The 27030-nt window shown below is 41.2% G+C and overlaps 2 protein-coding genes and 1 long non-coding RNA gene across 4 annotated transcripts; 2 read left to right on the forward strand and 1 right to left on the reverse strand.

The window, feature by feature from the left end:
• The first annotated feature begins 284 nt into the window (after positions 1-284).
• On the forward strand, positions 285-13576 carry LOC310986209. The gene is made up of 3 exons (XR_014595397.1): positions 285-402; positions 13088-13218; positions 13424-13576. It is a non-coding gene; the product is annotated as an uncharacterized lncRNA (long non-coding RNA).
• ddit3 (DNA-damage-inducible transcript 3) lies at positions 5327-8971 on the forward strand. The gene is made up of 4 exons (XM_083972030.1): positions 5327-5477; positions 6946-7007; positions 7513-7721; positions 7943-8971. Exons 3-4 carry the CDS (start codon positions 7566-7568, stop codon positions 8726-8728), a joined length of 942 nt encoding a protein of 313 aa, XP_083828156.1. The 5' UTR covers positions 5327-5477; positions 6946-7007; positions 7513-7565; the 3' UTR covers positions 8729-8971.
• Positions 9236-26865, reverse strand: mars1 (methionyl-tRNA synthetase 1). 2 transcript variants are annotated; one of them, XM_083972028.1, is made up of 22 exons: positions 26657-26865; positions 24413-24503; positions 23823-23901; positions 23403-23534; positions 22590-22665; positions 22174-22358; positions 21000-21109; positions 20749-20865; positions 20206-20409; positions 18459-18660; positions 17402-17476; positions 16969-17139; positions 16356-16451; positions 15479-15596; positions 15065-15278; positions 13447-13578; positions 13055-13159; positions 12519-12714; positions 11825-11896; positions 11509-11535; positions 11076-11210; positions 9236-10471 (listed from the first exon to the last, which is right to left on the reverse strand). In XM_083972028.1, the coding sequence occupies exons 1-22, from the start codon at positions 26757-26759 to the stop codon at positions 10322-10324; spliced, it is 2790 nt and encodes a 929-aa protein (XP_083828154.1). In that variant the 5' UTR covers positions 26760-26865; the 3' UTR covers positions 9236-10321. The 2 variants fall into 2 exon arrangements, with proteins under 2 accessions (XP_083828154.1, XP_083828155.1); XM_083972029.1 differs by lacking the exon at positions 11509-11535.
• Between the last annotated feature and the right edge of the window lie 165 nt (positions 26866-27030).

A 27030-nucleotide genomic window follows, 5' to 3' on the forward strand; every position in this document is an offset into this window, starting at 1 on the left:
ATTGTGCTGAGTGTGAGTGTGGACCCCCAGGTTTCTCTCCGTGTCCCCTACTTGTGGCAGAGCTGAAGGACTGGCCATGCTGGGCTGGGATGGGACGTATCAAGTGTGGCTTACAGGGAATTAGATCCAGAGCTCCAACTTAGAAGGGAATGCCCCCAGATGAGCACAGAGACATAGTGCCATACTGTATATCATGTTGTACTGCATTTGTCCGTCTATTTTGGGTCTGTGAGATTGGGTGAGCCCAGCCCCATCTGTTAGCAGATACATTTTCCTTCAGTAACCAACTGAGGATTCACCAAGGCTTCATCTCAAAATGCTGTTAACAATGGCGTTATGTATTACAATTTTATGTCAAACTGAAGCTCTCCCCGTGGCCCTGAATACGAACGAGGATAAAAGGTCAGTGAGTTGAGCGAGAGAGGCAGAAGCAGCTGATTTCTAACAGTAGGGTGTGAATCTAAACAAAAATTCTTAAAGGCTTTTCAGTGATGTAAATATTGGAATATACTGTATAAGTATACATGTATGTGTATCAGCAGCTTCCAACAACCTTTACTCCACTGGGCAAAGTAAATATTTAAATCCTCAGGCGGCACAGAGCAGCTGAACAGAGACTGTAGGGAGCACCAATTGCTCCAAAACCTGCTGTTGGAAAACTAAAGAGATAGATGGATGGGGCGTGTGTGTGTGTGTCTGTCTAACTGGTAAACCCACTTGTTCTGATCGGCTTCTAAAATGTAATGTCCTTCACACCCTTGTCGGGCTTTTTTTCTTGTATTTATATCTTTTTATCAATCATATTATGTCTGTGCCAAAAAAAAGAAGAATTTAAGGAATTTGTATTAGATTTAGATGGTAATAAATAACACAAGATTATCTAAACAAAATCACAAAACAGTCATTACAATGCCATGTGATTAAATATTCAACAAAATACCAATTTAATTCACAACACAAAAACTAGCAGCAGAGGAAAAAAAAAAAAAAACTGACATCAGAAATCAAAAAGTGAGCTACGGGGGAAAAATTAAACAAATCACACGAGGACCTTTGCATCAGTTTGTCGTATTTTCCTGAATGAGTGTGGACAGGTGAAGAGTCTGTGGCGAGGCAGAGAGGAGGACAGGAGAAGTGGGTGGAGGAGAGCGGAGTGAAACAGGGTGGATGCGGTTGTGGGGCAGAATCAGGCTGGTAGCGAATGACAAGAGGAGAAGACGGAGATGGTCGGGTAAAGATAGGTGACACTCAAAGAGGTGAACAGGGTTTAACACGCGTAACGAGATTGTCTGCAAAGTCGTTCCTAAAGCTCCAAACACAGAAATCTCAACAAGTGGATGTGACATTTGTCTGTTCAGTCTGGACGGGGTTGGGATGGGAGCGAGTGGACGGATTGTTGACTCTGGAAAATAAACTGAAATCAGGTATTAATATAGGGTTTTGCTGCTCTGCATAGATGCTGCTTGTGTTATTGTAAAGGGAATGACTGATGGGGAACATCTTGAGGAAACAGAAATAAAATGCCACTGATTTACCGGGCATCATCAGACAAAAGAGAACGGCAATATCGGCCTCTGCTGCAGCGGGCATTGGCAAAAGAGATGAATGTCATCACAACAGGGAGTGAAAGTCCTGTTCGTCATAATTGTTGGCAAAAAGCCCCGTTTATATTGCCTTCAAATCTCATCCACGTATCACAGCCACCCTGAACTTTGAAATAACATGTCACCTAAAACACGCAAACCTGAGATTTGAGAGGTTTTCAGGAATATTTCTCTCCCAGATCTGAGCGTCAGGACGGAATTTGTGATAAAGGTGAGGGGGTCTTTGTCAGAGACCCAGGAAAAGAGCTGAAACTCACAACGAGAGAGACGAGCCCAGAGAGGGAGAGAGAGAAAAGGATTTACTGTATCACCAGTACATGTTAACAGCTGTATCACTTGGTCTCAGTTCAGAGAGGGGAAGATTTCCGACAGCTGGTGAGTGTGTGTGTGTGTGTGTGTGTGTGTGTGTGTGTGTGTGTGTGTGTGTGTGTGTGTGTGTGTGTGTGTGTGTGTGTGTGTGTGTGAGGGGGAGCTGGGTGTGGAGCCTTGACCAAGGGCACAGGACAGAGAGACGGGAGTGTGCTGTGGTGACTGGAAATTCCCCAGACTCTTTTAGTCTGTAAAAACAAAAGAAAACGATAGCCGAGGTTTGATTTGAACTCCGAACATTAATAATCACCACCGTCATATGTTTGCCTCTTTTCTTTTTTTCTTCTGTTGCTGATTGTTGGTTACATTTCAAACACCAGCATTTGTTCTTAATCACTGTGGCATCACAACAAAAATAAAATCCTGTCCACACCATGTTCAGAATAATGGATCATTTTTCTTTACCACAATTTACGTCAAAAAATAAAAAATAAAAATCTGTTGCTATTATTTAAAATGATATATCCATGTATCCGGAGCTGCAGATATACAGATATTGTTGTGTTATAATAACAGTCTGGTTAAGTTATGGGGGTGGGACTGGACTGCTTCTTGTTGTGGTTGCATGATATAAATATATGATGTAATATATGACACAGTTGTGTAGCGATTGTGCGGGTCTAAGAATCTGTTTCCAAAAAGCACTTTCTTATATTATTTAAAAGTGGCCAGGACAAATGTGTTTAGAGAGCTTACGGAAACATTTAAGCAGCAGCATGGCAACTTAAATCTCCTAATACAACCATTAGAGATGACTAAATCCTATCTAAAATCTCATCCACATGACCGCACACTTCTGTTTGGAGACTTGTTTACAGTCTGGACTCAGCTTGACAACTGTCACAAAAATAACACAAAATAAGTTCATAAGGAGACAAAGGAGAGGCAACATACATGTGATCTATAACACACTGCATTTTTATCCTATTTTATTGACTTTTTTAATATATATTTTCATATATTTATAATAAATATTTCAACTGAAACGACAGTCAATTATAAAATAGGGACCATCAACATTATCACAATGTTGTGAAAAAAAAACTAAACAAGAGACAACCTAGATCTGGGATTGTAAACAGTGTTTTATAATGAATACAACACAGACGACGGGACTGACAAAATAAACAGACGGCTGGGGTGGAGAGGGAGGGGGTGGTGTGGTGGTGGTGGGGGTGGTGTAGAGAAAGTGTGCTGAACTACTCAGCAACAGCCACTCAAGTCGTGACGTGTTCGCGGTGCTTCCTGCAGCGCTTTAACCCGGGTCCTAGAGACAGTATTTGAGCTTTCTATTCGCTACTTGGCGCTGTTGCTATGGGGCTGTGCATGTTGAGCCGTGCACGTTTCACCGTGCATGGAAAACAGTTTGTGTGTGCTGAGTTTGGGATTAGGGCAGAAAAGTGTCAGGAGCGGGGCGGAGAGTCCGCATCGAGGGTGGAACATGATGAAACGTGCTTTTATTTTGTTGTTGTTGCTGCTGCTGTTGTTGTTTACCCTCGTGATCCCACTCCATAGTAACTATCCTAGGATAAATATATATATATATATACACATACAGGCCTGGTGTGTCTGATGGGTTCTTACCTTACTGAACCCTCACTATTACATCACCAAAGCCTGCGTTTTATTAACGAGATATAATTGATTCTGTGTGGTCCTCATTGTCAATGTATTTGGACTTTAATCAAGCACGTGGTCCCACGAAATGTATGTTGTTCACGTGAGCCTTCTGAACTGTGAATTTAGGACAATGTTATTCTCTAAAGGTTATCTATAATGTAACATTACAGGTGCACAGTGTGTAAATGAGGCTTATGGCAGAAACCACATTGCACCTGCGACCTATAGTGACTCTTTTAATAATCAATATATCCATAAACACGATATTAAGTGGCATGCTTGAATCTGTGCTGCCATATCTATAATGTTAGTGTGAACCTTTCTAGATGGTTAATTTATTTTGACAAGAGTATTTCAAGTGATAGCTATATCGGGAAATGTGACAGGATTGAGTAAACAAGTTAACACGTGCTAAATGTGCTGTTTTTAAACTGATATTTCAATTTTCTACTCTAATTTAATATGTAGCCTATGTATATTTTATAAACTCATATACACGTTGTGTCTATTCACTTGGGCTTTTTGTGTGTAATTTTGAGCTATAATCATTACATGACTGAGAGATCGTTGTTTTTGGTGAGATGCGTCTGCCTATATTGTTTTTGTGAGATTCAACCTTATTATAGTGATTTACAGTAATAAAAAAAACAGCCAAATAAATCATTTGTCACTGATAAAATAAAGAAGATAAAGAGACATATGAGAGGCAATAATATTGGATTAAAGTTTTCTTATCGCGGATTAATGAATTTCATCATTAACAGCTGAAAATATAACCGGACATCAAAAAGGAGGGGAGGGGGAGAGGGAGGGGGGGCAGTCTGCTGCTGGATCCCACCCAGCACCGACACAGACGCTCCGTCGGCCGGGCGTGTTTTGATATCTCGCGGAGCTGCAGCAGAGCGCGCGGTATGAAACGACAGAGTGCGACACCGCTGCTATGTGTGCTTCAAGCGTGTGGCATATCACAAATACCTGACAATCAAAAGACATTTGTCCTTTAGAAGAGCAACACCCTGGTGGGAAAAGAGTCGCTGCGAGTCGGTTACATGTGTTTTTTCCCCTCGTGGATTATTTACAGGTAGAGGAGGCGTGTAATGTCAGTGCCTACCGACTATAACTTTAGAGGAGCACCTGTAATCCAGAGTTAGACGAAAACAAGCGGGTGGCAACATATTTAATACAAACGTGACGAGCAAGTAAGCGGTAAAAAAGGATATAGGACTTTTTTCTCCGCGTCTTTTTTTAAAAGCATAACAAAACTATTCATGGGAAAATCGATTCAGCCTTTGTGCTCCGGAAACAAACAATTCTTCGACATTAGATATCCATCCATGCATATATGTATATTTTTAGATTTTTGTTAGAGCCAACACTGTTTAATAAAACATGTTCTGATTCTGCTGGTGTTATCCCCAGCTAGAAATTGGTTGCCAAGCATTGCATCATTCCTTTCATGTGACTCCCATACGCCCCAAATTCGTCCTGGCCGTCTTATGACTGCATCACAATTGCTGCTCGTACAAACTATACAGGCTAGAGTGAGAACAACCAGCTGAGACGACACAACACATACCCGCCCCAGTGCTGATTTCGGGACACCCCATTGGATGTCGCCAAGGAGAAGATCTTAACTCCGCTCTCCTGATTGGTCGCATGGAACGTCAACGTTCGCCCTTTGCTGCTAGGTTGTAGCGGATCTACCTTCCCATGCATAGTTCGGTTGGCCGCTCCCTCAATATAAACACCGCCGGGAGTTTCCGAAAAATCACATTCAGACGTCAAGACTGAACAATGGTTAACATGAGCTATCGCCAATTTTTACTAAACTATCCACATTCGAGTTCAAGACAGTCGAGAAGGCGAGCGAATAAAAGAAAAAGGGTAAGTTAAGATTCGTGTTGATGTGTTTTGGTGGTAGTTAGTCCATGTTTTTCGGTGTTTGGCGGAGTAAGTTAACGGGTAGTTCACTCCAAGTGCTGTGGTGTACTGGAAAGAAAAAAAGTGCATGTTTTTGGCAGATATCCCAGTGCCAATTTTAGAATAACAGTTGTCTTAATCAATCACACTTTACATTGAGTTGTTTTTGTGTGTTGTCTTCTTCGTTTGTCAAGTTGTTCAGCTTAAACGTACAGCGAGCAAGTTTTGACGTTTTGACTGCGCGAGAGCGCCTCACATTATAAAATAATTTTGTCAATTTTGTAGCAACGACTTTCCGTATTTTTATTAGCAAGTGTCATTTAATAGCAAAATGTGTAGAATATTTTATTCCACTTTGCGTGTATGTGTGTGTGTGGCGTGAGTGAATCGGTGGGGCTGTTGACGCCAAACTGGGAAGCTTTTTATTTTTGACAGCTTTATTTATTCTTTACACTTTAACACTGGCCCGTTCAGAGTTAATGTGTGAAAGGAAGAAATTAGAGGAATTGATGTTTACAGTGTTTTGACTTTTCTTCTTCCCAACCCACTGTTTTCTTTTCTGTGTCGTTTCCTTTTGTTTCGCCCAGTCTTCCTGCTGGACTTGCATTTCCATGACGTAATTGCCTTGGCTTAGAGTGGACATTTAGCTCAACAAAATTATATTCTGAATTCAACACAATTTCCCAAGAAAATTATTAATATGTACAAATTAACTTAAAGTTTCAATCTCTGTATAATCACTCTCACACGGGCAGTTCAACATTTGACATCAATTTGCAGGAGGATTTCTTTCTTCTTTTTTATTAACTTAGTTAAGTATTAATTAACATGACTGCTTCAGTACATCTCTGTATGTTGTGTTAATGATTTTTAATATAAGGGGAGTAAAGGGTTTACCCTTATTTATTGGAAATGTTTCTACCACTAGCTTTGTCTACATTTTTTTATTAGAGTAAATATGATGGCTTTTGTCGAGTAATTTTATTATTGACTGGTTTAAGGTTTTTATTTTTTTAAACAAAGCAGTTGCAACTATGGGACATGGAGAGGTCAATACAAGATTCACTCGTCGTATTTTAAAACCCCATTTTTATTATTATTGATCCCAGCGTGTTTTGAGGACCGGAGAAAGCAGGGGGCGCAGTAGAGAACGTTTTTGTCTTTGTTTACAAGAATCAAACGACAGGGATTCATTTTTCTCCATCTTTATTGAATCATCTGATCAAACATTTATTATTTTATTTGTTTATTATTATTATTTCAATTTTCAGTTGTCTGCCAAAGCAGATAAATCCCAGCTGCCTTTGTTTCCAAATAAAGCTTGCCCTGGATTTGTGCAAATCATCAACTTGATTTTGAAATCTCAGCACATTTCCAAGGATTTTCAAACATTTTTAAGACTGACCTATCAAATACTTTTTTTTTCTTTCAGAATTGTTGGGACAAGCTATCTCCAACAAATTGGCATACTTGATTAACAGAGACTTTTTAAAGGTAATTTGATCTTCTTTTTGACATTCTGCATGCTGTTTGTTTGTGAAGCTTGATTATGATTTAATAATTTTGGTCATTTTAATGTCATCTATCCTGGATATTTAGTTAATGAATTTTTTATGTCATCAAATTCCTCTATCAGCAATTTTGGTGCAGTACATTCATTTTGTCACTTAGTGTCACTGTTATTCCTTTTCACAGTTAAAGTGGAATAAACAGTTTACTGTAGTTTGGTCCTGTTTGTTTTTATCATGCAGTAAATACTTAAACAGAAAGAAGGCTTCGTGCAGCCCTCTCAGTAACAATGCACATACCATCCTTCATCCCTGCTAAGCTACAAACCATGAGTGTAACAGTTTGCACAGCAGTGACGGTCAGAATGAACAAGGCAGAGTTACTGTGATGTGTCAGTCATCTGATGTGTGTTTGCTCTATTCTCCTCCCCTCATCTCCCTCCTCTTCCCACCCCCTCCTCCCTCCCGCGTCTGACGGGTGCCCCCCCCAGGTCCAGTGTGAACCGTGTGGCCGAGTATCTGTGCGTTGCGACTGATTGGCGAGATGACTGCCGAGTGGCTACACCTGCCCCCGCCGTACCCCCCTGGCGTGGGGCCGTTGTGTGGTGCAGAGTTGGAGGCGTGGTATGAGGACCTGCAGGATATTCTGGGCTCCGACACGGGAGGGGCAAAACTGGCACGTGCCCCCACATGCACCGAGGTCAGTAGCTTGAAGAGCGAAATGGCTTTCACACCCACAATGAGTGTGAGTGCTTTCGCGCAACATGTTTTCGTTGGTATTTCTTTTTTTTTTAAGTTTTACAGTTTTGCGGAAAATCAATTGACACACTAGGTGATATGAAATGAATTTTATACTGCAATATTTTGGCGTGTTTTGACAGCTTTGTGGTTTGTGTATTCCCGCTTTTTGTGTTTTTATAGAAGGAGCCGGAGTTTCTGGATGTTCTGGAGAGTTGTTCTCTGACATGGCTGACGGACGGAAGCCAGACGTGGGGCGAAGGAGTCCAGAGGGCAACGGAGGAGATCCACAACACCCAGCCTCTGCATCACACCTCATCATCATCATCATCCTCCTCTTCCTCCTCCTGCATGAGTCCAGCAGTTGCAGAAGAGCGGCGGGCGGAGGCGGAGAGCGGGAGAAGTGGAGATAGCTCGACGGGAGGCGGCAGTGACCTGCTGCCTCCAGAGTTCTTTGAGTTGCTGAGTGAAGGTGGAGTAGGAATGGTGGACGCCAGCGGAGCCGTGATCAGCGGTGGTTATTATTACCATCACCATCAACACCACCAGGCCAACAGCGTCCATCCGGCGTCTCCTTCGGCCAGCGAGGAGGAACTGCCCTGCGTCCCCGACTCTCCATCCTGCTCCTCCTCCGCCTCCCAGTCTCCATCTCAGAATTGTTCCTCTCCCTCCTCACCTGTCTCCTCTCCCTCCGTCTACCCGTCCTCCCGCCTGGGAAAACGCAAGAGGTCCATCAGCGAGAGGACCAACGGTGCCTTGTCCTCTTTCGCCTCCTCCACACAGCACACGTCCGCATCTTACTCATCTGCCAAAAAGAGTCGCAAAGAAAGAGAGCAGGAGAACGAGAGGAAGGTACAGGAGCTGACGGAGCAGAACGAGCGGTTGAAAGCGGAGATTGAAAGGCTTGGAGAGGAGGTACAGAGGACACGTAGAGCCCTGATAGAGAGACTAGTCAACACCAGGAAATGAGGATGAGGAATAAAAGATGACAGGTCCTACAGAATTGGAATAAGCAGTGGTGGGGAAAGGTGTAACCTGGTAGTCACATGAAATGCCTCTTAGACAGAAAAGGATGGAAACCAAAGATATAATTTATAAGTGGATTTTTGAGAAGAGAGAGCTGAAGATGGCAAGAAGAAGGAAAGTGATGAAAGTCAAGACAAGAAAAGGCACAGAGAGAAAGGGCTGCAACAGCACTGCGGCAAATAAAAAGACACAGCATGTATAAAGGAAAAGGGAGAACAGACAGCTCTAAGTGCAAATCATACAGTGGTTCTGATGAATGTTTGTCAGTTTTTAAAATGCCTAACACTGAAGTTTCATCACATAGAATGGAAGAAAAAACTGTTTGTGAGCATTTGATGATTTGTATGTAGGACAGAAAGGAACTTAATTCAGAGAGCGCATTTCATTGTCATCCGATCCCACCATTTTGCAATAAATTGTAACTCCTACTTTAAGGGCTGCAATCTGGCTAGCAGAGATTATTTGCCCCAATTTGTGGAGAGTTTAGGAGCTCAGGAAAAGTTTGAAAGTGCCCAGTACAGTGTGAGAATGAGAGATTTTTTTGTTTTTTTTTGTGAGAGAATTCACACCCTTTCTTACTTTTTTAACCCATGGCTTGTGTGTATGTGTATTTAGATAAAGCAAGTAGAACCCGGCTATACTTTCTAAGCTGACCTTTTCTATCAATATGCGAATTCACGGTAGAATTATTAAATTGTTCTACCCCAATTTACTATTTTTTATATACAGCTGTAATGTATACGATTTTACTGTAACGGCTTGTACTGTAATATACCAACATATTCACCGTTATTTTCTCATTGTAGTCAATTCAATTGTTAATCGTAGAATAATATGCATGGCTTTTATCACTGATGGCATCAAATATGTATTTTACCATATTTATTTTATCCTTCATTGTAATCCTAAATTTGCAATAAAAGAAAAAAGTGCAATTCTTGTGTCACGTAAAATTTATTTGTTTACCTTGTTAATGGCCTGTGTATGACTGGCTGGTTGTTTTTGCAGCAAATGGTGTAAACGTGAGGTAATTGAGAAAGGGGGAGGGGAGAGCACAGTTTTTGGGTAAATTGTATTTATTTTCTGGATTAAAAATGGGTATTTGTAGCAAATGGCAAAAAAAGGAGGAAAAGGGGGGGGAAAAAAACAATTTTCCAGAGGATATAAAAAACATCTTTAAATGTGCAACACACCTTCAAATGCTAATATCGTATGCTGACTTTATCACAGGGAGAGTATAAAATCAGTTTCTTTTGGTGTAGGGATTTGGAAAAATCCCTCCATTCTGTAGCTGTATTCATTTGACTCTCTCTTTGTGTGTTTTCATTTCCCCATCGGCCTATCCAGCATTTCATTAGTCCTCAGTGCCAATACCACATTGTCTTAGATCCTGTCACGGCTTTGCCTTAAGCTAATACCCTCATCTCTCTTAGTGTACATCTTGTTCCCATTCTCCACTATCATACCTCAAACCATTCTCTTCTTCCTTTCCTCTGACTAACCTCCATCATTTAATTTTCCGTCTTTTTTCCTGCCTCACTTCTTCTTGCTCTTCTGAGGTGCAGGCTCGGGGCTCTTTCCCTCAGCCACAGCCAGCTGTTTCTTAAGGTCCAACAGTTTGGCCACCTCTGCTGTGATCACAGCCTTCTCTGCCTTCTGGGCTTTGAGCGCTCGCACCTTGTCCCCCTGTGGAAGATAAAACAGTGTAATTGATTACTCACACCGAAATCAGATTTAATTAAATACTCAACATTATGTACAAGCAGAGACAGTGCGCTTTCTTGTCATATAGCAAAGCGGAAATTCGTGAGTTTTCAGGGTGCAAAACATGCACCTGTCCCGGGTTTGGAAATACGGAGGTTTCATACCGTATTCTCAAATATTTAATCGCTGTAAAGTATAATGTAAAATAAGATGAAACCAGTTCGATTAATAAATTACAAATTTACAAATCACAATTACACAATAAAATACAGTTAACTGAATCTGTAAAAATTAAGCCGTTATTCATTTGTTACGCAATTCGTTGCGCGCGTGATTTGATCTTTTGAGATTTTCCGCTCATCACGGAAAAACGGCATGCGTTTTGTGATCCAGTCATGAAAACGATGATTTTAATAAACAGCAAGGTATTTAAAATATCTAAAAACAATACGAAAAGTACAATAAGAGCAGTGCGTTTTTTTTTTTATTAACAGATCACTAATTTTAAAAAGACTTCAAATGTAAGAATATTAGGTTTTGCGGTTGATAGATCCAACAGTGTGTCGCCACCAACCAGCGATCTCACCTGCTCGGTCACAGCCTGAGTGAGCTGCTTGGCTTTTTCTGGGTCGGCTCCATTCACCGTCGCCACCTCAGCAGCAGGAGCAGTAGGAGCTGGCACAGCGGCAGGCTGGGAGCTGCCAGCGCTCTGAGCTGTCGTCTGAGGGTGGAAACAGACACATGAAGATGTTTGAGTCTGAGGCGATTTGATGCTTATTATTTCTAGAAATTTCTTACCTCATTTCAGACAATAACACTCATCACTCTAAACGGCGACAGGATTTTATGAGTCATGATGTATGAATGGACAGTGAATCACACCGGACACACAGAGATGAGTAAAAAAAAACAATCCAAAACAAGAGGACATTAGATGAGCTGCTAGTGTTAGTGAAGGCGCGTGGTTTGACACAGCAGCACCGCTGTGGACTCGCACACAAACAAATCCCGCTCAATACCTTTTTTTTAGGTGGTTCGTCTTCAGGCTAGTGGCAGGCGGTTGAAGAAAGGGTTTAAAGAGGAATTATTTTATATATAATAGATGCTGGATACACAATTTAAACATTTATACTGTGTTTGGTCTGTAGTGTGTTTCAAAAGGCAGTTACTCAAATTAAGCATCCACTGCGATACCTGACGACAGTCTGACAGAGACCCGTGAACGGCTTTACATTATCAATTCTTTCTTATTTCATTATTCATAAATGGTCAACCTATATTACTACAAGAGCTGACTGAATGCACACACCATTAGGCATCATAAACATCAAATACCTGCTGTCCACCGAATCTCTTCTTCAAAGCTTCGATCTGGTCCACCTCCAGCTTCTGGAATAATGGACTAACCTGAGAATAAAACAGATCGGAAGGGAAAATAAAATTCAGAAATTCAAAAAAGTATATCCATCAATATCTCAAAAAAAATATTCTGTGTCTGTCTTCGATTATGCAAGTTAAGTACGGTACGTTGGTAACTAAGAATGAAAATTTGTCAGTTTCGATCATGATCGCCACTCTCCAATGTGGGATTACATGGGCGATAACGGGTGAGGTTTGTCAGAGAGGTTACGAGCATGTAAGCGCTGTGTAGTCTTGGTGTGACTTTAGAAACGTGTTGTTTGCTGCCCATTGTCTGGAGACCTCGGTCGTGAATCACAATAGCCTTGGAGACAGAATGCGGTGTTGGCAGGCTGCTGCAGACACGGGCCACCACAATTAAGCCTGAAGGGACAAGTGGCCTGAGAGAAACTTGGTGTTCAAAAGACTGAGTGCTGGAAACACCATTGTTCACAAGTGTGTGTATGTGTGTTGTTCACATAACTAAAAATGTCCTACAGAGTACTGAAATATTGACAGACTGTTGCATGCTCGTTGTATCACCCGGCAGGCGACATTACTGGACGTTTCTACAGTTTCGTGTCTGCACATGTATGAGCTGTGTGTGTGCGCTGTCGCAGGTCGTGCTCACAGTGCCGATGCGGTGGCCCGCCCTCAGCGTGCAGACAAAGGTGCCGGTGCCTTGCAACATGGTGATGATGCAGGACTGAGGGGCGTTGAATTGATCCCTGATGGTCTGGCTGACCGTCGGCATGTAAGGCAACAGCATGACTGACAGCAAGCAGGCGATGTTCACGGAGACGCCGGTCACTGTGCCCGCACGCTGCCTGAAGGGGGCAAACAAAAGCATCAGTCAGGAGTCGAAATCTTTAAATTATTCTCACAGTGGACACAGATTTTCGTTGGGGTTCATACAATATATATGTCCCCTATAAATCTGATATTATGAATAAATTCTCTGCAAGGTCAAGGGGTCATATTTAATTTTCCTGTGTTTTGAGACACATGATTGTGTACATATGAATAATTTTTCAAAAGGTTTGTGGTCTCTCTTTAATAATATCTATACTTTACTTAAGAATAATTTACACACAAACACACACTAAGCAAACGTTTAGAATATTGTATAGAATAACAGATTGAGTCCGCCGGTCAAGGCCATCTCACCTTTCCGTGTCTCCCCCCTTGATCTTTTTCCAGGGTTCATTGACTTGAATGTACTGGTTGCCATGGCGAGAGATGTTGAGGATGTGTTTCAGCGCATCACGGATTCTGGTGGAAACATTCGATGATAACGTAACAATGACAGGAGCTGTTAATCTTGATTAAAGGTAATTGTGTGAACAAAATGCGTGGCAACAGAATCCATTCATAAATCTAAGACCAATTACAATTTAATATAATAATAATGTTTTATCTCTGGTGTCAAGACACATCTTTTATAGTTTTAAATCATTTAATATAATTTATTGAAAACAGACATTTAAATAAATTGATATATTTCCTTCTGAATCCCTACATCATTGCTTCTGACAGATACGTGGTTCAACTGGTCTTACTTGACTCTGTCCATGAGCTGGATGTACTGCTGCAGCTCCCAGCCCACCAGAGCCAGGAGCCTCTTATCTTCCTGCTGGAGCTCCATCACAGGCACGCAGCCCTCAAAGAACTTCGTGACAAACATGCCAGCTCTGGAGAAGAGAGGGAGAGAGAGGGGGGTTGAGTAAGACAGATGGGGGAGAAAAAAAATAGGGTGGGGGTCAGGGGAAAAAGCAAGAATGTGTGAACGGTTGAGTGTAACGCAGCAACAGAATCAGAAAGAGCGAGGGAGAGAGGGCGCACATTACTTGACTTGCTAATTGTTTATAAATTATAGATTTTGTTGTCAGATGTAATACAGTGTTCTGCTAGTGTAAACTAACACAACAGTGTACCGCATTGAGCCTCTCCACATCTCCTATAGTGCCTCTAAATTGATGCTGTGTGTGGAGCCAGGGCTCTTTTGAGATGAGTGTTATGTGTACATCAGGAGGATGTTTGTAGTGAGAAAGTTTTTTTTTTTTTTTCTCATGTCTGATGCAACAAACTGCTCTATATTTTACACATCTCTCACGCTCTTTAAGTAGGTTTACTAGACCAAAATGCTCTGACATCACTGTCAAATCCACAATGAAGTGTGTGTTGCAATGTGTGAGCATGAACTTTGCGTGAACTGCATTTTTAATTTGTTGTAATCCTTTAATAAGTCACACTGCTAAGCTGCAAGTCTTTTGTTTTTCATGATATTCTTACAGTTAAAATGACCAAGTCATTTAAATCAATAAAGCAATGTTTGCCGCTGGTGAAAGTTAAGCTATGATTTACCCATTTCAGTTTTGTCGAGCTGATCATTTGTCACATTCTCCACACAAAATGTCCAGCCGTTAGCTTGGACACCACAGTCCAGGTGTGTTTATGAATTTAAAAAGGCAGGGAATAAGATGGACACGCTGTCGCTAACGATGCAGTGATTTGGTGACTGGATCCAGGCAAGGACAGAATTTCTTTTCTGAAGCAGAATACTTTCTACCTCCAACACCTTAGGCTGGATGCAATCTACAAGATATTTTTGAACCAATTAGGCATCAACGTTGCTGCCCGAGACCAATTTTGAAGATCAAGGTACTCTGAAAAAAAGCTGCTGAGAAAAATCTTTGATGTGGGATTTAACCCTGATCTTTTAAAAATCATTTGAGGCAATGAAATTGGGGCTAAATTACACCATCCCAAACAAATTTAGAAAACTAGGGTGAACCTCTTATAATAGTTACTGCTTTAACAGACTTTTTTTTCTGAGTACAACAATCTGAAAACTTTGTAATTGGACCGGATGACAGTTTTGCTGCCACATTCACTTTCTGAGCTAAACTTGTGGTAAAATACCACCGACTGAAGCAGGATTGCGCCATTTTTTAATTCACTGATGACCGATATGAACTGATTAAAACAAATACAAAAGAAAGAAACAGCAATACAGAAAAAGTCTCATAGTGATGGAGCAAATAAGACTTGGGTTTAACAAATGGTGCAGGTTGTTAGAGTCAATAGGGGAAAGTAGGTTTTTCCACCGACAGGACTATATCATACAATTGGCTACTCACATGTAGGAAGCAGAAATCACACATGACTGTCACAAACCTGTTGATGAAGTTGCCCAAGTTGTTGAGCAGCTCAGAGTTGTTCTTCAGAGCCATGTCCGCCCAGGAGAAGGCCGAGTCCTGTCCCTCCGGGCGCACATACAGCAGGTAGAAGCGCCACACGTCAGATGGGATGCCCGTGTCTTTTGCCATGTCTCCAAACACGCCAACGCCACGGCTCTTGGAGAACTTAGTGTCCTCATAGTTTAGATATTCTGCGGCACAGTAACAGCATGAATTAGTGTCAAAGCAGATCCTTAATTTCAGGGGTGAATGTGAACATGCTTGATATTTGTGTTGCATAACTGACTGAGCCTTTACAGTGCTTTTAAAACCATTTCAAGATCTGATGTGAATCTCAACACAAGATATATTAATCAACTGCTGAAATCATTCTATTGAAATGTGTGATTACCAGTGGCAACGAGGTGGTTGACCAGAGTGTAGTTGTCTTGAGCTCCCAGTAGGGAGCAGGGGAACACCACACTGTGGAATGGCACATTGTCTTTGGCCATGAAGTTGTACAGCTCCACCTGGTGGCAGAGACACAACGAGCCACCGTGAGGATGACATCATATTAGATCATCATGAGATCATCCAGTTCAAAGAGGACTTATCAGCTCTCTCCATCCCCCAACCCTCATCGCTCTCTCTAGCGCTCTCTGGCTCGCTCACTTACTCACACACACACACACACTCTCTCACTGCAAATACAGGCCATCACACACACATAACAGTGTTCAATCCTGGTGTTTTCGATGGAGAGAGATGGGATGAGTCAGTGAGAGTAAGAGATATGCTAAAACAAATGTAATCTGGAAGGTTTAAAGTCTGTTGAATCAAGTGCAGTTAAATTAAGTCAAGCTGGGGGATAAGTAGCTAACTAGGATGTTTCCAGCTTGATGTTTGTTACTGTATGTGTGGGAAGAAGAGTGGGAAACCTTAAAGTGTGAAACTCACACACACAAAGTGTCACATTTTCAAAATGTAGCTGAAGACAGCATCATGTCTGACAAAAATCAAGCAAAACTCAGCTACTCTTTGACTATTAGAGGAACTGCATTGTTCCTGCTTTCAACCCAATCTACTGTATGTCTAAAATATATTTCATTCACTCAAGAGGTTATGCCTTCCTCCACTTCACATTGGGCTCAGAATAACGGCGTTGGTCAATGAAAAACGCAATTGGACACATTCTATTATTAAGAGGAAAAAAGCTGTGCCGGGCTTGTCCACACGAATAGTGAATAAAATTTGGACGTGTGACTGTGCTGCGGGCTGGGAGCTGGTACCTGCTCAGGATTCTTCCACCATTTCTCCCATTGGTCGGTGTAGTTGGCAGTTATGGACAGATAACCGATGGGGGCGTCAAACCACACATAGAACACCTAAAAAAGCAGAGAGAGGTATGAGGGTAAAATAACACATTTCTTTGCATTGCACAAGATGGGTTAGTTATAATATATATAAATGTAGTGATGAGTGACTGTGTGGGATAATATTTCAGAGGTGTGTGCTCAAAGAAATGTAAAGTGTTCACACAAACAAACACAGATATCGCAGGCTTAAAACGATCTTTCAGTGAAGCACAAGTGTTCCATTAAAGATAGCTGCAGTATCATCAGTCACTGCAGGATTTGTAAACAGTTAATTAAGTGCGCAGTCATTTTCAATCTTTAATTAGGAACCTGACCTTTGATTTTAAGTGTTTGTATTCATTATTTTCTCAGCGGGTAATTTAGCTCAGCAGTAGGGCTTTATTAAGTTTCATTTACTGTAAGTGGTGTGAGCATCTTTTCCACGGCAGGCAGAAATAGAAAACTAAAAACAATCAAAAGCATTCCACCAACAACATGTGTAATGTTAAAATGTATGTTGCTTTTTCTCTGCATGACAATCCCAGACCTTCTCTTTAAAGTCAGGGTGAGGTACTGGCGTCCCCCACAGCAGGTCCCTGGTGATGCAACGAGGTTTGAGTCCATCCCTCAGCCAGGAGCGAGTGATCTGTTTGGCGTTTGCTGTCCAGTCCCCTGTGCCGGTCGACTTCTCCAGCCACTGCTCCAACTGACTCTCAAGCTGCGTAAGGGAAACGGAGAAAATAAAAATGCTGTCAAAAGCATCTTCATGTCTTCCTCTAAACCACAGCTCTGGAAGAGTAAAGCTGTTTATACAATGAAATTACCGCAGCGGTAACTGCCCTCCACAAGCTGTCTGAGACTGAATGCTTCTTTACACTTAACTAAACTGGCTTACCGTCTCCACCCCTGTGGAGAAAATACACGGTGTCAACAGGAGAATGGACTACCAAGGCCTTTACAGTGCAGTTTGAAAAGTATACCTTTGGCAGGTCCAGGAAAAGATGTTTGGATGAGCGGATGATTGGAGTCTGCCTGCAGACTTTACACTGGGGTTCCTGGAGGGAACAACAATGATCAACATTCATTAGGCATAATATAATCATTTCTTTCACCCAAATTTACAATTTAGATAAGCATATTAATTCCTTCCATTTATTCTGAGCTCCAGTGCAACCACAGTTCTACATGCACAGTAAATTAGGGGTTGCTTCTCTGATAAAAAGTCTGTGTTTAAACATTCATAGTTGAATGGAAAGTAAGTACTTAAAGGGATAGTTCAACATTTTGGCAAATTGGCCCATTGCCATCATCCCTATAGTCATAGCAGTAGGTTTGTTGCCTTTATTTGTTGGTGCAAGCTATTTTTAGAATGGCGGAGCAGAGCCACGAGCTGCTCAGAGCTACGCTACGGAGGCTCATGGGATTTCTTAGTTTCCCTCATCTCGTGGACAAGTTGTGACCTGCATATTCACCATGCTATGAGATAATAACTGAACATTACGAGACAGTTGTTTTCAAGGACAAATGCAGAGACTGCTTGCCGAAAAACTGACAGAAACGCGCATGTTTTTCATGAATTTACCTCGAGAACAACTCTGTCTCGTAACGCCACGCAGGTCACAACTTGTCCACCAGAGCGTTTTGGAGTTGTTGGATTGTGTATTTGATGATTTTGATGAGGGAAACCAAGAAATCCCATGAGCCTCCATAGTGTAGCTCTGAGCAGCTCACGGCTCTGCTCCACTGTTCGGAAAATAGCTTGCACTGACAATTAAAGGTAACAAACCTACTGCTATGACTATAGCCATTAGCCAATATGCCAAAATGTTGAACTATCCCTTTAAATGTCATACACTTATGATGCAGATGCCAGAATACACCCTATTGTCCACATATCAGGATATGAATTCCAATAAACTCCAATATATTTTTGAATTAGAAGTTTCTGGCACCACACTCTCCACAGGCATTAGTAGCTACAATCATCTTCTTGCCTTTTATAATAACTTGAAAAGTAGTCTGCTCCTCCAAACTCACCCTGAGCTCCACAGCATTGATGAGCCGCCCACACTTGTCACACTGATCACCACGAGCTTCTGGGTAGCTGCAGTGGGGGCAGATGCCCTCTACAAAGCGGTCAGCCAGGAAACGCTGACAGTTCTCACAACGCAGCTGCTCCACTATATCTTCCACCAGGAATTCGTGCTTGTGGAGTCGCCAGAAAATATTTTGGGATATCCTGAAAATACAACAGAGCAACGGGATGGTTCAGAGATTCTTCAGGGGTCTGTGATGCAAGAGAGAGATTTTTTTTTCTCTTTTTCCCCCTCAGGTCATTTCATGCCAACTCACACAGAATACAGAACTTTTCCCAGTTCATGTCATGGATTTTCCTGAAATAATACATGTGAAAACCTCAAATATTTATGAAACCTTGAAAAGTCCTATAGTTCTTCTCCAAATACTCAAAGTTTGGCACTCTGAGATCTTTTTTTCCAAATATTTTTTTTATTTATTGTAATTTCAAAGTTTTTAAAACTAATTTCTGACATTTTTAACCAGTAGCATCAGAAAATATAGCAAGCCTGGGCTCCTCCCACCTGAAGGGTAGAGAGTCTGTGTTATTGATTTACTAAAGAAATTTGTAAAATGGTACAAAAACAAATAAAGCACACAGTAATCTCACACATCACACAGTTGGTAAATCTAAAACCTTACATCCAGAGCACTTTTCATGAATCTAGTCTTAAATCTAAGTCGAAAATCTGTGGGCTGTTTTCATTTTTCACACAACGTGGTGCCTGTGCCTTTTATGTTGCTATTTATCAAAGCAGAGTTTTCAGCTTTGTGATCTTTGTAAATCTTTTCAGCGTCCGAGCTCCAAGATTTAAGACAAAGTTTTACTGAAGAAAAGTGCCTCTCTTTTGTTTCTCATTTATGCGTCTAAGATGGTAAAACCAGCATCTTGCAATGTCAATATAAAACAAAACATTATCTGAGAGTTTATCCATAGAGTGATGAGAGCTCTGCACTGCTTGCTGACTGTTCATCACACCCACTCCATCAATTTCTTGGCTTCAATCTGTAACACTGAAAAAATCTATAGACTTTGATTACTGTACCTCATCCATATAAAAAAAAGATAACTTTATTATAGATTTATTCTGCCAATATCTTCACTGTTGTCTGACTTTGAATACATTAGCAACCATTTAAAAACAAGTGAAACCTCATCTGATTTATAAAACACAACCTTAAAAAACAACCGCTGCTTTGGTTCACATGTACGGACCAATTCATAAATCATTGGTGTTGTTCCAGACACGTCGTTCTTTAACGACAAAGTAAAAACAAATGTCATTTAATAGGATTTCTGGTATTTATTTGGTTAATCTCTATAAAGTAAGCAATAACCTACATTCCACGATCATGCTCTATAATCTCTGAGATTAAGTAAAACAGAATGTATGGTTGCAAGGGGCTAGACATCCACCCCCATATCTACAGCAAGATTATAATAATCCTATGTTATGTAATTTTATAGTAAGTGTATGGTAATTGTATGGAGGCATGTTCTTTCATATCAAAGCCAAATACCATTAGGACCACATCCCAACCCACGTGAGGACCAGGACCATTAAATGAGCTCTCGATTATAAGTGCAGACCTCTGTGTTTAGCTGCAATTTTAATTTTTTCCTAATTTTGAACATAAGTAGATTTATTCTTTCCCCACTGTTGGCCCTAATCAGGCCAGAACTGTCTTGTTCCCCGCCATCACTTACTCGGTCTGCTTCTCAGTGGTGGTCCTGCCGAAGAAGTCAAAGTCAATCTGGAACCACTTGTAGATGCTGGAGTGAATGGCGTGATACTTGTCGCAGATCTGCTGCGGGGTCAGGCCCTCCTCCCTGGCCTTGTTCTCTGTGGCTGTGCCGTATTCATCTGTGCCACACACATACAGCAGGTTCCAGCCTCGCAGACGTCCATACCTTGAAGAAGGAAATCAGACAAGACACACGGCACAGATATGATGGGGGGGAAAACAAATAGGGAAATTGATAGAGAAATGAAAGGATGGAGAGTTGCATGGCAAATAACAGTGAGAATAAAGAGAGGTGGAAAATGAGATCTTGATCAACATGTTGGGGATGAGGAGTCTGATAGAAAAGCATTTCTTATAATATTCAAAAGTCTTTTGATATGCACATCATTGTATGTTTTTTTTGATGAATTAAAACTAAAAACAATTTGCTGTTTGTTTTTTCAGTTATCACTGAGTTTCCATTACCAACGTGTTACGTATACAAAGGAAAGTCCAAACCTCCTACCTAGAGAAGACGTCAGCGCTGAGCACACAGCCGATGATGTTGCCCAGGTGGGGGACGTTGTTGACATAAGGCAAGGCGCTGGTCAGCAGAATGTTTCGCTGACCCTCCTGTGGCAGACTGATAGGAGAACAAAACAGAAGTGAATGTGATGCCGGCAACATCCTAAACTGCAGCAAGCAAGGTACTCGGTCACTGACATGAGGTATCTGTTTAATGTCTGGATCAGAAAAATGGCATGATGGGACACTTACATGGGGTGTTGTCTCTGTGCAGGCAGTGAGCCGACATTCAAGTCGCCGCTCCAGGTGCGAACAGCAGCCTCCATCTCCTCTTCTGAAACTGCACGTTCTCCCTCTTCAGACTAAACAAACGTGAGGATGTAGAGAACACGTTAACAAGGAAAGATATTTTATCTAAATGCGTATATTGTTAATCCATTGATTTTATCCACCTTAGTTTGTGCAATATCATCACTTCGGCTCAAAAATAAGGGGTTATGAAAGGTCTGAATCATCCATGTCTTAAAAATCATTTAAATAACCCTAACCCTAACCCCAAAATGGATTGGCAATGAAAAACAACCATTGACTATCACATCAAAATGATTTTCAACACGATGCAGCGAAAGAACAAGAAGTACTGCAGTGTGTGCACAATTGTTCCTTTGTTTAGTCACTGTACAGGCTCTTAGCCTCTTTAAACAACAGCCACAGCTCACAAACCAATGACAGACTGTCAAAGGAATAATATACTGGTCTCCATGTTACAATCTCTCAATAATCCACCCAATATATAGGTCGAAAAGTACAATTTTTCTCATTTTGGTCTTTTTTGCTCCATATATCACCGATTCTCACCTAACCTTTCGACCTTTAACCTAAAGGCACTTTGCAATCTGAGATCCACACGTCCTCCCCCTCCCCTGACAAGGAGCCCTAACACCTGCTGCTAAATTGACTGACACCTGTTCAAATCCTCCCATGCTTACACGAGAGAGGGTGGAGGATAAAGAAATAGTGATGTAACCTCTGCATGCTTCATGTTATATATCCTAACAGGGGTGTTAATTTAGCTTTAATAGAGCCAGGTTAAGTCTCACTCGAACACTGCACCTGCTCCACAACAGAGCCCCTCTTAGTTCATGTGAGGTGAACTCGAGTGTTGAAACCCTTTGAATGCTTTAACTTTCTTCCCCGGAAGAAAAAGGCTGAAAATGTGGGAAAGGAAACATGTGAGATGCCTTGCAAGGTATTTTGTTTGTGCATCTACAGCTTGAAGTCAAAGCAAAAAGACAATAAATCTCTGCGGAAACCTCCCGGGGTTCTCTGAGGCATATGCACAAATGCAGAGATACCCGCTCTGAATGCTTTTTGTTTCATAAGAATGCTTTAAGTCTAATAGTTATCCTGATGATCTGGCGGATACCTCAACGGGGCTGCTGTTGCATGGCTGCGTGTCTCTGCACTGACTGCTCTGAGGGGCAGGCTGCTTCTGCATGTAGCTCTTCATGCCCTGCAGGCCTTTCCCCCGCAGCACTTTCTGAACAGCAGACTGACAACTGTGCATAGCAGCCACACGGTCAAACCAGGCCTTCACAGACTTGCCTTCACCTGTGAAATGAAAAAAAAGGGTGCAGACAATGGTAGGAGGGAGAAAAGGAGGGAAAAAGAAAGAAAAGGATGGTTTGAACATAGAGAAATTGGAAACAAAACATTTAAAGATAAATAAAACGAAATGGGTAAATGAGAAAAAAATAGGAAAGAAATTTAGGTCATTTAAAAGAGCAATGGATGGAGAATTGCATGGCTGACTGCAAAACTGTTTTAGCATTGGTTACTTACCCAGTGCTAGTGATGTTTCAGATAAAACCGGGTATAACGCAGCCCATAAAACGACATCAGCAACGGAGACAGCCTCCTAAACACAGGACAAATTAATGAATATTATTTTTTTAAGTAATTAAAACATTATTCCAGAACTTGTCATCTGTCCATTCCTGTCATCTCATTAAAAATGTAAACGCTTGTTGTTATGAAAGTTGTAAACAAAGCAGAAGAAGGATTCATCCAAGCCCCTGTGGATTTCTTTATCAAGAACAACTGTGAGGAAGACTACAGTACTTTCAGCATTTTTCTGTTTTGTGCTTGCATCTCTTTAAATGTGGACTACTTCATATACTTCAACTGCCTCACTGTGTCTGCTTGCCACAGATATTCTTTAGCTTAACACAGGGCTCCTCTTCCAGCCCGTGCAGATCACCAAGAGACTTGACAAAACATATTTCTGTAACACAAACTGTATGACAGGCATAAATTGCCACAGGGGCTTCCAATACCACAGAGAACTAATCACCCCCCACACTCAGGCACATCTGCAACATATGGGACTTCCTCCCCAGATGAATCTTTTTACCCTAAAAAAGCATCACTGGCTCAGCATCAGCTGTTAAAAAAAAGTAGTGGAGAAAAAGAAATGTAGCCGGAGGAGGCTGATGTGGCACACAGGAGGCACTGAGTAAAGCTCAGCTGAGCTTCCAAAGAGGCATCATGAACTTTTGACTTGATCATATATTAAATCAAATGAAAAGGGGTTTGTCTGAACAAGAATATATGGAAAATATATTAGCAGTAAAAATCGAAAAATGAATACTGTACCCCTGTCAAATATGGCGTGTTCCCCTTGCTCAGGCTTTGGTCCAGGTAGTTTAGGGGTCCCTGGAGGACCTTGGACACCTCTGAACCTTTTCCCTGCAGCACTGCCATGTGCAGAGCAAGCAGCAGTGCAGGCTGCACAAAAAAGACAAAACAGAGGTTAATTGTAATTGATTTAATGACATTAGAAAACGCAGTGAACCAAAGAAGAGAGACTAAGGTTAAATAAATGCCTCCTTGAGCCCTCCACAGATAGATTTCTTGACACTGGTTTCTGTATATTATCGATGTGTGAGTGTAAATAATTTAGCTGCATGGGTCTATGCCCCTTTGGCAACACACTGAAGCACAGTAGGAGGGTTCTGTACAAAAGCCTCAGATTTGAAGCAAGCTAGAAGGCCTGTTACTTTAAGTGGAGTTTACCTGTAGATCTGTGGCATCCCATTCAAGCCACTGACTGCAAGGCTCACTGGATGCTTGTCCGTTTACTTCAAACAGGTATCTGATGTGGCGGGAGGAAAGAACAAAGTCCTCTCAGATCTGATCCCACAATGTACAGTAACTAAAATCTTAATGTCAGCCATGAAACATTATTGATGAATTGATCTTTAGACATTTATATTATCAACTTAGTGTAATCAAACTAATACATTATTAAATATTTCTGGTCCATACATATTTGCACATGTATAATATTGAGCCTAATTGAAACTGAGAAAAAAAATCTATCGCAAAATTACATGTGTAAAAAAAAAACTAATTACAACATTTTTTTTTCTTTACCACTAGTGGTATATAATCATGTAGAAACATGGATCTTGTTTTTATTACCAACCAAGTACAACAGATGTGAGGGAAAATTTAATTCTGTGAGCAACCTGGAGAATTATGTTTTTCTGATATTTTTGGACATCTGAACAGTAATAGTCAGTGATTAACACCCTCAACATTCATGCCTAATTGGCGAACTGAAATGCATAAATGACTAAGCATGTATAATATAGTCAACTGACTGGCAGATGGCGTTGGAGCTGAAGAGGTACTGTCCACTGGGCAGGAGCAGGGCTGGCAAGGCTGGACGGCTGAGGAAGGGCACCACTGTCTCTAAAAGCAAAAGAGAGAAAAGAGATCATGAGTTTGTTAAGATAGCTATGAATAAACATGCTACCACAGATAATACTGTTAAACCTGCAAGCAAGTTTCTGGGTTGGTTAGACTAGATTCTTTACCTAGGTGGTAGACTTTGATAAAGACTATAAATCCTCTTTCTAATGGCTCTGACTTCAGAGAAAGAGTAGAAATATCATTATCTACATCCATTTGCAGTAGATTAGACCTTATTTGTGTCAACACAATCGAAGCAGAGATTAATTTGAATTCAATATCGCAACTTCAAGGAGAAGTAATGAGAAGCTTCTTCAAAACTGCATGGATAATCCTGCAATCACGTTCTCAGCCTCAATAATTATCAGCAGAGTTGCTTGAATGCTCCATGAAGAAGACAAAGGTCAAAGTGAGGGTGAAGGATTTGATCTTTTTAATCGAGAATACATCAGAACCCAGAGCAGGAGCTGGTTCTGATTACATTTTTATAGATGCTGTTTTACTTTGATGGTTCAATTCACTGGTTTTATGTTGGCTCAACGATTAAATACATTTGTAAGACTGGTTTTTTACACTTATTTTCTAGTTAATCTGCACCTTAATGAGTAATATTTCAGACTATTTATAAAACAATGCAGAAATGACAAAACATAACAAATGTCTGTTGTGTTTGTTTATGGTTTATTTCTATTTCAGTACAGTATTAATTCAGGCACTGTGGCAGCTACATGCCAGATGGTCCTGGTTATGCATCTGTGTGATTCAGCACAGAAGGAGGACTAGCAGCACATCTAGGACTGGGAATGACAAACCTCTCACATGTCTGAGTCAATCAGGCCATACGCCTGAGGGCCTAAGGGTGAAACCATTTAATTAGAATCTAATTGCTTTACGCAGCAGCGTCTTGATGATGTTCCACTGGACATTGTATTGGTTAGAAATATCCTATGTCTCCAAGAATAACTCAGTGAGCGCAAATGTAGCCCATTTCTGTGTGACCATGGTCATTCAAACAATACATTCAAGTTAAATTCATTTTTGAACGTAGTCTCTGAGACTAACTGTGTAACAGCTGGTTTTTTTGAAAACATTGCCAGCTATGGATCAGAACAACAGGTTAGTCACATGACCATTAATGGAGGGATGACTCATTTGGTTTAGCCTAAATCAATATAAAACTAACCATTCACAAACCTAAAATGTTTTTTGGGTCATGTTGGCCTATTGTTTGCTCTCACAATTATTAGATCAGCATTTTCTTCAAAACTGTTTTCAGGTTCTTGGGTTGGGGTGTGTCAAGGTTTGGTCTAGGGTGCAACCTGATTGTCCACATGGTTTGTGGATCAGACCTTAAACCAAAACTTGTCGGATTCAAGTTAGTCCTGTTGCTAAGGGAAAACAAATGTGGTGAAATGGAAAGAAAACTGTGATAAAGCACTTCATATTAACTGACTATGGCTATTTGTAATCACACAGTATGGTGATGTTGCATGTTAAATCTAGTGTTTTCTAGATTTTTCAAGCGGTAGATCTGTAGGAACTTGACTGGCACTGGAGCTTAGAGAAATAATCAGAGCTTCTTCTAAACATCATGCATCCTTTCTAAGTTTTGTTTTCTGGGCTAGAACCCTAATATTCACCCACCATAATATCATAACTTTGTTCATATCAAAACATTGAATTAAGGGTTAAAACAAGATATTGCATTGTGACTATATGTCACAACCCTGCAGAATGGAAATACAGTATACAGATGTGCATGTATTGTACAGGAAGAGGCTGAACACCTGTAGCTATGCACTGATAAACAAAAGCTGTGTGGAGCTGGACGAACAAACACTGCTGATATGAGGCAAACAAAGCAGTAATGTACAGAAAGAGGGGTTTCTGGCAGCTTCACAGACACAGATCCAGGTAAAGTGATGATTCATTCATCTTGACAGACAGTTGTCAGATGAAGCTAGCATGCTATCCCCTAGTAACAACCGTCTGTTACGGTACATATTCAGCTTATCCCAGAGACGTTGCTTACACTTGGCAAAACAAAAGTTAGGCTACAAATTATGATAAAGTCAGAGGAGCCAGCGACTGTTAGTCGTCAACACGTGTAAGTTAGGGTTAGACAGATTTATTTGAAGCTAACCATGTCTTACCTTCGTGGTTAACATACTGGACGTCACATTGAACCCCAGTCACTTCTAACGCCGCTAAAACCTTCAGGCAGTGCGGGTTGCCTTCACTAACGAAGAGCTTCATGGTGGGACAAGTCGCTGGCTTAATTATGACAACAGCTTCACTTTGACACAAGACAAGGAGCTGCTCGTGGTAACTTTACCGGCGAGTGCCGTCCACTTCACGCGAGCTGATGCAAGCAATGTCGACTCCGTTACAAATGACGGAGTTGTAGTTTTGGGACGGTTTCTGTGTCGTTGGCACAAACGAAAGCTGTCTGGGTACAAAGCTACATCTCCCATAAACCCTTTCGCGTAGCGTAAATTCGCCGCACAGTGGCCATGCTTGTTTTTAG

Source organism: Trachurus trachurus, assembly GCF_905171665.1.
Source record: "Trachurus trachurus genome assembly, chromosome: 5".
In the NCBI taxonomy this organism is placed as follows: Eukaryota; Metazoa; Chordata; class Actinopteri; order Carangiformes; family Carangidae; genus Trachurus; species Trachurus trachurus.